The 13,863-nt window shown below is 33.1% G+C and overlaps 1 protein-coding gene across 1 annotated transcript in view; it reads right to left on the bottom strand.

The window, feature by feature from the left end:
- Nucleotides 1-13,863, bottom strand: part of LOC111414593 (tyrosine-protein kinase transmembrane receptor Ror-like) — a 133,287-nt gene that overhangs the window by 37,689 nt on the left and 81,735 nt on the right. Inside the window, exon 2 of the mRNA XM_071197004.1 lies at nucleotides 3,464-3,631. Within this exon, the coding sequence (XP_071053105.1) occupies nucleotides 3,464-3,631 (168 nt within the window). The remainder of the gene's footprint in view (nucleotides 1-3,463; nucleotides 3,632-13,863) is intronic.

Genomic DNA, 13,863 nt, shown 5'->3' on the forward strand with positions numbered 1-13,863 from the left:
TGACTTACAACAGGCATTACCAATCCCGAAATTAACAACGGGCCGCTTTGCAGAAAAATCTGGTTATACAACTTAGGCATTCATGATTGTAGAAATGGCAAAGTGCACATGTTTCTCTGGACGGAAGGTATAGCAAAAAGAGGAAGTGGTGAAGTCGCTTCAATCCTCCTAAAATTTCTTTTGACAAAGACCGAAATTGACCACCTAATTATATTTACAGATAATTGCCCAGGGCAAAATAAAAATTGGCTAATGATGAGTTTATGGTTACAACTGGTAAAGGAGAATAAATTTAAAACAATAACGCATCATCTTCTCGTAAGTGGCCATACTCATCTTCCTTCTGATAGGGACTTTATTTTATTTATTTTATTTTATTTATTGACGCATAATATAATATAAGTATATCCATAATATAACAAAAGAAAATTTGTATACATATTAAAAAAAACAAACAAACAACAAGAAAAAAGAAAAAAATGTGCGCCAAATGGAGATACCTCAGAACAGTGAAGAACACTGATCTGTTCTTCCGGCACCCCATAAAAAAAAATCTATCAACTAACTAAACTAACTAACTACTAACTAATGGTAAAAATAATAAACTTAAAAAAAAAAAAGAAAAGAAACGAAATTGCCACGAATCAACTATTACAGTGCAAGCATTACGAAAAACCAGCAATCATAACATAGTGTGTATGGAAAAAAAAAAAAACAATTGCGCGACCTAGTCATTTATTACAGGTCAGAAAGAGCCCTTTGATTTTCTTCTTGAAGGAGATACCACCAAGGTGCTGCAATTCAGGAGGAACAGAATTATAATAGGAAACAATGGTGTAAGAAAACGACCTCTTAAACAGCTCAAGCCTGTGACGCTTTATTGCCAGGTAATCTTTTTTACGTATATTAACGTTGTGAACGTCAGTTCGGAAACGAATTCTTTCATACAAGTACCGTAGTACCCTCTTATTCAGCACATGGTGATAGAAAACAAGGGCATGCAACCTACGACGTGCAGCCATACGCAGCCAACCGATATCCTCATAAACATGAGATATTCGATCACGATTTCTCAAACCAGAAATGAATCTAATACAAGAGTTTTGTAGCTTCTGGATACGGTATTTGTCACGACCCTTGAGACAAGGTCCGTAAACGACATCACAATAATTAAGATTAGACAAAACAAGTGTTTCACAGAGCAATATTTTTATTCGTTTATTAAGTAGGAAACGGTGTTCATAAAGAGATTTAAGAGCACAGTACGACCTCCGCATCATCGAACTAACATGCTGCGTAAAACGAAGTTCGGAATCCAGTATGACACCCAAATTTTTTGCTTCACTTGAAATATTCAATGGACTATTTTTAACAAAAATCTGTATATTATTTTTTATTCTATTCCTGCACGCTTTACTCCCGAACAATAATAACTTACTCTTATCGGGGTTAATAACTAAATTATGCCTTTCTGAAAGGCTAACTAGTGCATCCAGGTCCTGGTTAATATGTCTTTGCGCAACAGCAAGATCTTTTTCATTAAAAGAGGAATAAATCTGAGTGTCATCAGCATAAGCATGATACTTACAATGACGCAGACAGTCGTATAACCGGCATGTATACACCGTATACAAAATGGGACCCAACACAGAGCCCTGAGGTACACCGGATACGACTTCAGTGGGTCTAGATCTGTTTCCATGTATCATGACACTTTGTGACCTACCCGCCAGATAGTCAGCGAACAACGATATCGCACCACACCCAAGGCCTATGTAGTGCAAAATACTCAACAACAATGAATGATTAATAGTATCAAAGGCCTTGGAGTAGTCCAACATAACAAGCGCCGACATCTTCCCCTGATCAACCGCAGACAACAAGTCGTCAGTGATATTCAAAAGCGCTCCACAGCAGCCATGATGAGGTCTAAACCCAGATTGGAATTCAGTCAAAATATTACACGCATTCAGATAATGTCTAAGTTGTTTTGCTAAAATTTTTTCAAATGCCTTCGAAAGCACCGGCATAATACTAATCGGTCTTAAATCCGACACCGCATTAGGATTACTTGCTTTAGCGATGGGTAAAATGATCGACTCTTTCTAGCAAGATGGAAAAACATGTTCAGTTATACAAAAATTAAAAATGTGTCTGATGAAATGTATGATCAAGGGAGAACATATGTTTATCATAGATATAGAAAGCTTGTCAGCTCCCTGAGCATTGGAAGAAATAGCACTTAAGGCATCTCCTACCTCCTCCTCCGTCACCGCAGTAAACTCAAACACATCCACAGAATCTTTAACATTGTTACTATAAAAATTTAAAAGGTCTACATCTGGCAACCCGTCACTTTGTACTGAACTTATAGAAAAGCGACACCGAAGGTATGCACCACAAGTTTTTTGTCCAAATGAATGGTACGATATTATACGGCGATCAAACAAAAAAACACCTTTTGCAGTCAGTTATGACGCAAGAAGATTTTTGAAGATTTTTTAAACTTTACACCTACTCTTACAAACATAAAAAAGAGTTCGAGCACCAATACTGGCCATAACTTAGACTTTGCTAATGCGTTTTCATTTCGATTTAGTAATAAAATACTAAAGTTTTTTACGTCAAACATTCCGTTCATGGTGAGTACGACCAGGTGTCTATCTCAAAACGAGGAAGACCAGTATACACTACACTTGATCAGTTAGATAGAAAGTATCTTGAACCAATTAAAATTTCAAAAAAACCTTACATACCGGCTGTGAATCATTTTTTTTTCCAAAATTTACAGCCAAAACTAACTGACAGTGCTGAAGAAACAGAGGAACCTGAAATTATTAATGAAGCAGAGCCATTTTCTTAGTTTAAACATTATTTCTTTATATTTATTTTCTTTTTTGAGTTATTGACTTATTTAGTTTTTAATTGAAAATGTCGTTTGTTAATGCAAAAGTGTTACAAGTCACAGTTTTTCTAATAAAATTCTATTTATATATTTGTTATAGTTTTCTATATATTTTTTTTATTATTTCAGTATCCTGGATAGATATATACAGTTGTGTTACTAATGTAAACAACCCAAAAGGTAAAAAGACGGAAACATTAATTTTACAGATTTTGTACAAATTTCAAAGTCGATTTTCCAATAATTTTATATTTGTGCCTTGTCATTGTTTCACACTAAGCCCTTCAATTATAAAATTGAGATGTATTTATAAATAGAAAATAGTTTCACTTTAAATCATTTTCTCACAAACGAGTTATAAATTTCATAAGACCGTCGTCATGTAACATTGTTAGCAGCGATACAAATCGCGATCGTTTGAAATAAATACTAACATCGACAGTTTCTCCTCGCTTTTGAAACGATATAGTATACGCATTAACGCTTTTGGTAGTCTAGGTAATATATTAAGGCGACCTGCAGAAATTTATTACTTTACAATTCTTTGCATCGTCTTACCTACGTTCCTGGTCGGACAACGTCCATCGATTGTGGGCGGGTGGGAATCGTGGGTACATAAACAAATAAAGGTGTTGTTTTCGTATGATACGCAAGCAGCTTCTGGAGAACAAACTCCTTTGGAGCAGGAACCGGGCTTAAACATAAACGCTCTTTCCGAAGATGAATCTGAAAAAGAAAAACTCGTTAAAAAAGTAAAATAAAATTTGCTTTTAGACATAGTGAGGTATGGAGAAATGATCGCGGTCGAGATAATGTCGTACTCGACTGGTTTATTACCAAGAATTTCTTGGCGTATTGTTGCAGTTTTGTAATCTTTTCGGAAGATCCTCTTAAAAAGAAAAGTTACTGTCTTACTGTATCCTGTATTTTATGTCTGATTGTGGGATAAAGATATATATGTATTTACAATAATAAGTTTCAAATTAAATCGTGTAAGTTATTTTTTAATACTTTAGAGTCATTTTCAATAAATAACAAGACATCAATATTTTGAGATACCGAAATAAAACATTTACCAAATTATAAAGTAAAGTATGCACTTTTTAATTAATGAAAAAAGTTCTGGCATATCTCGGTTAGTTTTTGGGATAAAAGTTTTCAAATCAAGTCGTGTGTGTTAACTTTTTATTATTTTAATTTTAGAGTCACTTTCAAATAATCATATCACATCGAGGTTTTGAAATACCGACATGAAACTTATACCATAGTATTGAGCAAAATATACACTGTTTACAATACAATACAATATAAATTTATTTATGTAATAATAAACATTACAAAAAAAAAACGTCAAAAACAAATAACTGTATAAAACACGTTAAAACAAATTATTATGTAAGACACCTCAAAACAAATAATTGTATAAAACAACGAATAATTGTATAAAATGTTACATGTCAGTGAACACAGTGTGGGATAAAAGTTGTGGGACAAGAGTTGATGGCAGTTTTGCAAGTACTTCAAGAATGCAGAGTCCATTATGGATACACCAAACTTATTTATAACATTTACAAGAATGCTACATTGACGGCACAATTGCATGAAAGTACTGACCGAATACCCATTGGGCGTGGGATAAGACAAGGCGATATAATGTTGAACCCAAATTGTTGATCACAGTCCTGGAGAGTGCATTTACACAACTGGATTAATAAAGATAACTAAGTAATTTGCGCTGCGCGGACGATATAGTCCTTATTTCTGATAGCCTTGGAGAGATGAAACTGATGCTGAACATATACAGGAGGCGTGTGCAAGAGTCGGGCTAAATATCAACAAAATTTAGGACAAATCTTGTTCCAAGCTCTAACATCAATATTGGTGATAATGAATACTTCTATCTTGAATACTTTTGATGGTATGTCACTAATCCCTAACATGCCTTTCCATGTTTTGACGTAGTGATTGCGTTTTGAACCTCACTGATTGATATAGGTGCTGTCTATTTCCAAATCAGTTTCTATGCTTCATAGGATTTGGAAATAATTTTTCCAAATGTCATTCACTTCATTCTCACATATTATTTTTCCTGTTCCATCTCAGCATAGAGCTGTGTGCGCTTTGTGCCTTTGTCTTAACTGTCTAACAAATTTATACACATTCCTGGTGTTATTATCTTTAAAGTGTACATATATTTCGGGAAAGTTTCTTTAGAAGATTTCTTTAATGCTTGAAAAACAACTTTGAATGTCCTGAATTGAGTATAAGTCTAATATTAATAACTAAATTCAATTTTTTCTCTTCATTAATTCTTGTTGTCTGATTCTTTTCTAGTCATATTGCACTTCCATCAAATCCAATATTCCAAGATCCATGAGATTTATTTCCAATTGAAAATTAAATAGTTCGTTTAAGATCTTATTATTCTTCTTCTTTTATTCAGGTTGTAACCTGGTTTTTACGCATCATTCATGGTGTTTTATTAGAGTTGGAAATCCAACTTCCTGGTCTCCGGGTTTCTTCTATTGGAAGTATTCATTAAATTTTTTTTCCTCTAGCAAATCTCATGACATCTCCGATTCCACAAAATTCTCTTACAATTTTGTTCCTAACTCTATCTCTTCTTGTCTTTTCCACTATTGCTGTTAAAGTACTCATCTCAGTTGGTTCGCTTCGCAGCGATATATCTTGGCCATGAGGTTCGTGTATCGAGAGATAATAATCAAACAAGCGAACTAAACAGAAGGATGATACTCGCATGGGCAGCCTACAGGAAACTTTGAGACATCTTCATGAGCGATATTCCTGTATATATTAAAAACAAAAGCTTTCAATTAATGCGTGCTTCCTCCTTTATTATGACATACGGTTCCGAAACGTTAACATTAACGGTGGCTATTACCAGGAAGCTCAAAGTAACGCAAAGAAAGATGAAGAGGTCGATGCTGGGTGTAACCCTGAGGGACCACATACGAAATGAAGACCTACGAAGAAGAACTGGCGTAAATGATGCGGTCAACATTGTGGCAAAGCTCAAATGGAAATGGGCGGATCATCGTCGCAAGACTGAAGACTGACCAGTGGTTACCTGATTATAATACGGTTATAATACGTGATCGTTGACAATTCCTCGTCTCCAACGCCCATTTCATCATGTTCCTCTACATGTTTGTCCGGATCTGTTATATTTTTACTTTTATATGTACTGTTTGGGTATTTACCCGGCCCAGGGTAAATACCCAGATAAATACCCATTTTATAAATACCTACCCGCCGGGTATTTACCCAGCGCCCATCACTGGTCATTATCGTATACGTGCATCAAGACCGTAAAGATGTAAATACACGGTACCATGAGTATGCGTTCTGAGCAAAAGTTTTCTTTACACCTCTCCCTAAATTCCAGATTACACAAAACACGGAGAGCTTTCTTCTGTAGTCAGAATATTTGTAGTGTTCCCGATGACCTTCAAAACATGATACCATATGATGCCACGGAATGGAAAACAGAAAAATAAGCCAATTTGGCAGCATGGTGAGTTGAAATCTGTTTCGAAATCGTATAAATGCTGCCAGATAGTCTGGATCGTAGATTCTTCAGGTGTTCATTCCATGTTAGTCTATTATCTATATATAACCCCAAGAATTTGACAACATGTGGTTCCTCCGATTGAGTAGTTTCAAAAATGATTTGTTCCGTTTTGTTCGTGTTAAGTTTGAGCTTATTATCGGAGAACCACATCTGTGCTTGTTCGACTACTTCTTTTGATCCCCCTTCCAGACTTAGCTTGTTGTTACCTCTGATGATGATGGATGTGTCATCCGCATACAAATATACCTCTCTATTCATTAACTCAAGTTGGAGAACCAGGGCCTACAGGAACATACAAAAGATACTACATGTGTTGCCGAAAAAAAGATTGTATGGTAAAAACTATCTGTAGTGATTGCTGCCAAAACATCTGCAAAGAGCACCCAAAGGAATCATTAAATGGTATGCATGTTTAGAAAGGTAAAGTATAATTTATAAAGACTAAAGCATATAATTTTAAAAATAGCATTTTTAAATTGTTATGAAAAAACGTGCCTGTCAGAATTTTTATGCGTAATGATAACTGAAATTTTCTCTTACACGTCTTAAGAACAGAGTTTTGAAAACTTCGAAACAGACGACAATTTTGAAGAAGCATGATTTTAATATTTTTAGACTTTTTTTTGTTTATCTGTACTTTTTGAACACTTTTATGAATATACACCTTTTTTTATTTTACTTTTAATAAAGATCAACTTTTATTCAATTAAGGTGTAAGATAAATGATTGCTTTAAAATCTACTGTAACTAAAATTTTAAAAAAAATTACCATAGTATAAGTGTAACTTGAAAACACGATAGTACTTGAGGGTTAAATCTGGTGTGTTAACTTTTTATAATTGTAGAGTCATTATCAAAAAATCATAACACATCGCAAGGTACTCGAAACTTACAGCTCATTTATAGAATAACTTATAGAAATGTCTTCTGACATGAAGAAAAATGTTGAGAATTCAATTTTTGCACGTCAAGTTAATGGGATTGAATTTATTATGAAAATAAACTCCTTATGTATCGTGGGAAATTAAAAAAAAAATGTCTTTTTATTGATCAAATTTTCATCAAAATTACTTTTGTCATAAAAGCAATAAATCTTGTATATGAACAAACCTTTCTAAATGTCGCACAGCGAAACGCATACGATTATTATCAACATAATTTACGATATGTTGCAGTTTTATTATTATCGAAAGTATCAAAACAAGCCATTGGTTATAAAACACCTAAATCATCATAAGAAACAAAAATTATTATCTGCAATCAAGATTGGAAACGATTAAAATCTTTACGACTTTTATTTCTGCAATCAACCGAAAAAAACTGTTCCTTGTCTTTAACCGGTTGTAAAAAAAAGAAATTAAAAAAATTTTCATTGGTTATAGTCCGCATTTATGGGAGCTATAAAGAAAACCGTAATAGTAAATTACATAGAATAAATCTGACAAAAGTAAACAAGGTTTCACCACAATTTAATATTTTCAAGAAAGTCTTAATTGGCCATTTACCATTAGTGTTTATTGTGTATACGCGTTCCTTGTTTATTAGTTTTCTTCGCTATAAGAGATTATGCTCAACTACCGTCATTGAATGTTATGTGTGTGATTAACAGTATACATAGAACAATTATTGGCTATTATAAAGATTCTTCCAACTCAGTTTACCGTTATGAATACACCGTCACTTCAATCTTATAAAAGATCTAATAGAAAGGGTATTTTAACTCAGAATATTTTTGGAATATCGATATCTTATATTTAAAATAATTTATTAATTTAAAATGATAAAAAAGAAGTATTACAATAATTGGAGTTATATTATTCAAGTTAATCCATTTTCTTTTATCAATTAAATAATTCGTATTTGCAATATTTTGTGCATTACTACTTTTATCAAAGTTGATCGGATTTTTACAATCTCGATCTTTTCCTCTTTCAATTATTACATTAAATTTTTCTTACCAATTTTACTAAACATAGATTCAAATGGGAAAGTAGAAGAGCATAGAATTAAGCTTTCTAGAATTATCATATTCACGTGAAATCCAAATGCATATGAAAAAATATGAGTGGGTGTTCAGGGAAATAACCGCTGCGAATTATGCAATGTAACAGAAATTTTATATTTGAACTTAACGCTAAATATAAGAGCTTATGCAACATTCGAATTAAAAGGAAAACTGCAGTTTTTGCGAGATAAACCACAATATTTAACTATTGCTTAAAAATAAAGGTGATAAGTTAATCTGAACTTAACCTCCCCCACTTGCAGTACACTTTTCACGAGCCCAAAATTTACAACTTGAGAAACGTATCCTTTTTTTTGGCCGGTTTGATTTAGATAAAGCAACAAACATTATTGTTGGCGTTTTTTCTTTTTGTTCTCCTCCTATTAATTTCTTGTTTACATTTTACTTTACGTCAGTTTATAAGCAAGTTTTCTGACCTCTTTCATAGAACAACCATAATATAAATACTTACACATCTCACGTTCTTGATTTGTATTAAAAACTTTGTTATGTGTTCTCTATCCCATGTCCATGTAGTATTGGTTTTCTCCGTTAGCCCAATCTCTCTTCCGAATATTCGGCATATCGATATTAAAAAAGAATATGGTGTTACAACAGTGCCTAACAATACTTTTAAGCGTAAAAAATATACTGCTACAATGAAAAATTTTAAGATGTCACAATCAAATACACTGCACTATCTTCACTACACAACTCTGTGGATTACCCAACGCTATGAATTGTGTTTAGACTTGTTAGGCGCAACGTTTTTCCCATTACGCCGTTCATCGTAGCTCCCGCAGTTTAGGAGGTATTCAGGTTTGTCATCAACTATACTCTATGATAATCGTAATCAGTCTACCTTAAATGAGAATTTTATAAGCTTGCTTTAAATTCATTGCTTATCACTAGTACATGAAAGTTGGATATCAAAACATTCTTTATCTTTATTATTAACACTTTGTGCAAATTTAAATCTTCTATTTTATGAAGCGTAAAATTCATAAGGATGTGAAATATCATTTTACATCCGAGATCATATAAAGTAGCAGATTTTGATAATTATTAATTAAAATTTTATTTAATTGTTCATTGATACGTTGCAATTCTTGTTGATGTAGACAAAAATTGTAAATGTGTAACTTTGACATAAACCTTGTTCAACAGTAGGGTGTAATCTCCATCCATTACATTACTGATTAGAAATTGACATTCTACGATATTATGTATTCGGTTTCTAAGAAATATCCAGTAAATCAAACGATTTACTTTTACGTTAAGTCCAAATACCATTTTTATATCTTGGGTACACATATTAAGTATCAATTAAGTTTATTTTGCTTTCTGGGAATACAATCAGATAAAATTTCATCATACAGATGCATTCTTGCACGACACTGATAAACTAATAATATTTGCAAAGCGTGCATCGATTTTGATTAAGAAAGAAGACGAATATTTGAAGACAAATATTTAGAAGCTATATTGCAAATTGAGGAGACAGAAACTTTTGAAAAAAGGACACTATTTAACCAAAAATATTAAAATGTTTGCGGTTTAGCGGTTCTAACATGAGGAACTTAAAAAATCGTAGTGCGCGGAGTGACGGAAACATAACATACTATCATCTAGCTGTATCAGTCATACCATCATACAGTATTACACATTACGATTAATGCGGTTCACTTGGCAACAGGTTGTTGGAAATATTAACATTCATCGAGCAATTTGATGTGGTTTCACCACTCTTAGGTATTTTTTATCAACGACTCCGAGACAATGTTGGAGTTATATTTTGTATCAGATAACTTCATTAATTTTTTAAATACAACTCATTTCTATAGTAATTTTATAAATAGTTAATAGAATGAATACAATGTGTAATATAAAAAGTGCCCTAAATTTAAAGACGTATAGATGATTTATGGACGTGCTAATAGAAACAATTTTTGCTAATGAACTCGTGATCTAATTAAGCTCACTTTCGAAATAATTAACATTCTAGCCTCAGGAGTGCTAGACAGAAAACAAACTCGGGGAAGCACATACAGATTTCATGTTAGTGAATCAATTTTACCTACCTACTACAGTAAAAAAGGGGGTTTTTCTATTTCCGTTATGCTGCTTATTGTTTCTTTAATTGTTGTTACTAACGGGGCCGTTACCCTCAATCGAATAGAAAGACCGTCTTTCAAAAAATCGATAAACTATGTAAAAATAGAAGGATTTGTAACATTTTCAGATCCTAAAATTGTTTAATTTTTGCAATAATTAATATTAAAATTCAAAATCCCCAAAATCAAAGCTTTTACGCTTTGATGACGTTTACAAAGTTTTTGCGTAAGATCAAGATGACACAAGCATGCATCGTTCGGATCTCTTCTTCTAGCGCATAAGATTCTCATGGCATCTTGCTCATGCATCTTTTATTGACTTTTATTTCAACCAACAGCATTCGAAATGATGACGGTGACGGGCTAGTCTTTATGCTGATTTGATGAATCATGGTCTCTGTAGAGACTTGAATTTACAGAAACATATTTAAGATTTGATACCATCACGCCATAATACATACATCCAGTTACGAACATAGTGGAGTTTTAATGTAGTCTTTTAAATACTTGATACAGATTTAATAAGGACTAATAAGGATTAGAATAAGGAAGAAGATTAGGAATAAGGATTTTTATATCATCCAACACTGTTAAGTTTATACATATTTAGTTCAATCCTCACTCATCCTAACATTCTTTGCACACAAATGTATAATTTTCCAAGCACATTTTCACAATTTTGTCAACTTGTACAAGTATGTTTGATTGTACGATTTTTCCTGTACCTCTTTCTGGTATATTTTCATCGTTCGGTAACAGCAAAACTTGTGGTGGTCCTACAATATCTTTAATTCAAGATGATAGTTTATTAGGGAGGCATCGAAGCTTAGTACGTTAACGAAGATGACCGGCAATTTATGTCAGACCCAGATTTTTTCAGTCACAAGTATAGCTCTCTCTTGACGCTAATTTATGTACTTCTTTGTATTACTCACGAGTTTCAGCATTATCGAATCGTAAGTTCTCTTAACACAAACAAAAATCTATTACGGACATTATCAGAAGAAATCTACTCCAGTTCCCTAAGTACTGAATTATTCTTCAGCATGTTGGTTCCTGTGTTGAACAATTGTGTTATTAAGTTTTAGATATGATACTTTAATGTTATGATGGCAAATGTTTTCTCAATTTGATAATTCCATCTTTACATGTATAAAACACAGTTTTTGAATGGGACGTCTTATGTAGATTATCTTTAATATCTTGTTCAGTATCTGCATTACCGTCCTCCTTGTCTTTATCGTCAGGACATTTTACTAAAAATATTTAAAAGCTGTAAACTTCATATGAAGTTGTCTGGATGCAGTTATGATGAGGACTTGATATAGGTATGATAGGTACATCTTTTGGTAGACTTAATAAAGCCATCATGCATATGTTAACTTAACCCATCAGTGCATAGTGTCCCTTAGAAGGGACGTCAAAATTATATTTTATAATTTAATTCATTGATAATAATTGGCGCTATCTATTATGGATTTGCTGCACTCTACTTACGTGCCGCATTTGTTACTCAAATGTCATATTATAAAATAACGATAATTTGTATGTTATATACGTATTTTACAGTTTACGTTTAGATGAGCTCTTATACTACGTCGATAAGGATAACGATCATTTAAACATATACATTACGCTAGCTGATGACCAGGGAGCTGAAACGGTGGAGGATAGTGACAAATCTGATAATAAACATGTATGTGATGTAACCCACTTATCGAAAAGTATCCTAAAGTAACAATGTGATGTTGAGTTTCATGGATCTGATGACGATTTTGATGAGAAAGATCTTCTATCACTTGCACATTTGAGAACAACGCGCCCTCTTCAACATCAAAATCATCAAAAACGGCAAAAGAAGAGCAATTGGCGTGAAGATACAACTCCATTGTATTCTTGCAACGTCTCAAGCGAACCCAGGAAACATTCCATAGAAGCCGACCAGGCAGATAATCCATTAGATTATTTTAAATTATTTTTTGATGATGCTGTAATCAAAAATATTTTGGACCAAACAAACATATACGTCCAATAAAAAAACAATAATGTCCATGTAACCATTGATGAATTGTATATAGTGTTAGGAGGTATGTTACTATCTGGATATGCCAAATAAAACGAATGCTGTGGAAGAGGCAAGGTGATGTGCCAAAAATTTTACAAGATATTATACACTATACATACAGTTCGCCGATAACACTCACAATAATTTTGAAGATGGATTGTATAAACTAAGACCATTTATTGAAGAACTTAATGAAAACTTTAAAAAACATGGTAGATTGGATGAAAACATATCCATAGATGAAAGTATGATACCTTATTACGGCAAACATTACGCGAAGCAGTACATGAAAGGTACACCTGTGAGATTTTGATTTAAAAATTAGTCTCTGTGAACAAGTGAAGGATATATGGTAAGCTTTGATGTATATACAGGAAAAGGTACTGAAAGAAATGAAAAAAAGTTTGAACTTGGAGGAAATCTCGGTTTAGACCTAATAAATAAAGCTGGAATTGGAGACAATGGAGGGTATAAGATCTATTTTGATAATTATTTTACCAGTGTTCATTTACTTTGTTATCTGAAGGAGAAGAAAATATGTGCAACAAGTGCAATACGTCCAAATCGAACAGAAAAATGTCCTTTCCCCAATACGAAGTTTTGGAATAAATCATACAATGCTACATACCGGTTTATGGAAAATGATGAAGTATTACTTGTTCATTGGAAAGATAACAGAGTGGTTACCATGGCTACCAACTTCAAAATGGAAAATCTGTATCCAGCAGTACACGGTGGTGCAAAGAAAGTAGATCATATAGAGCGATAGAGTAGCCCGAATGGTAACAAGCTATAATAAAGGAATGGGTGGGGTGGATAAATTAGATGAAGGCTTAGAAAGTGTCTAGCTCCTTGGTACTTCGTAGTGGTGTGCTTCCATGTCACCTTCCTGATCATGATATGGTATTTTGTGACATAAGGATTAATACAATTAAAAAATCTCCAACTATTAAATTTTTGCGTCTCTTAAAGTATATTGATAATGATTCCTTTTTACAAGCCTTAAGATCAATTCCGTTTAATTATGTATTTTATATTGGTGACATTAATGAGAAGGTTTCTTTTTTCACAAATGTGTTAATTAACCTCTTTGGTGGCCATGCTCCTATAAAAAGGTATCGATTTACTAAGCCACCTGCTCCCTGGATGACCGATAATATTAAGTTAATGATTAGACTGCGT

The sequence above is a fragment of the Onthophagus taurus genome, chromosome 6 (assembly GCF_036711975.1).
Source record: "Onthophagus taurus isolate NC chromosome 6, IU_Otau_3.0, whole genome shotgun sequence".
Lineage (NCBI taxonomy): Eukaryota > Metazoa > Arthropoda > Insecta > Coleoptera > Scarabaeidae > Onthophagus > Onthophagus taurus.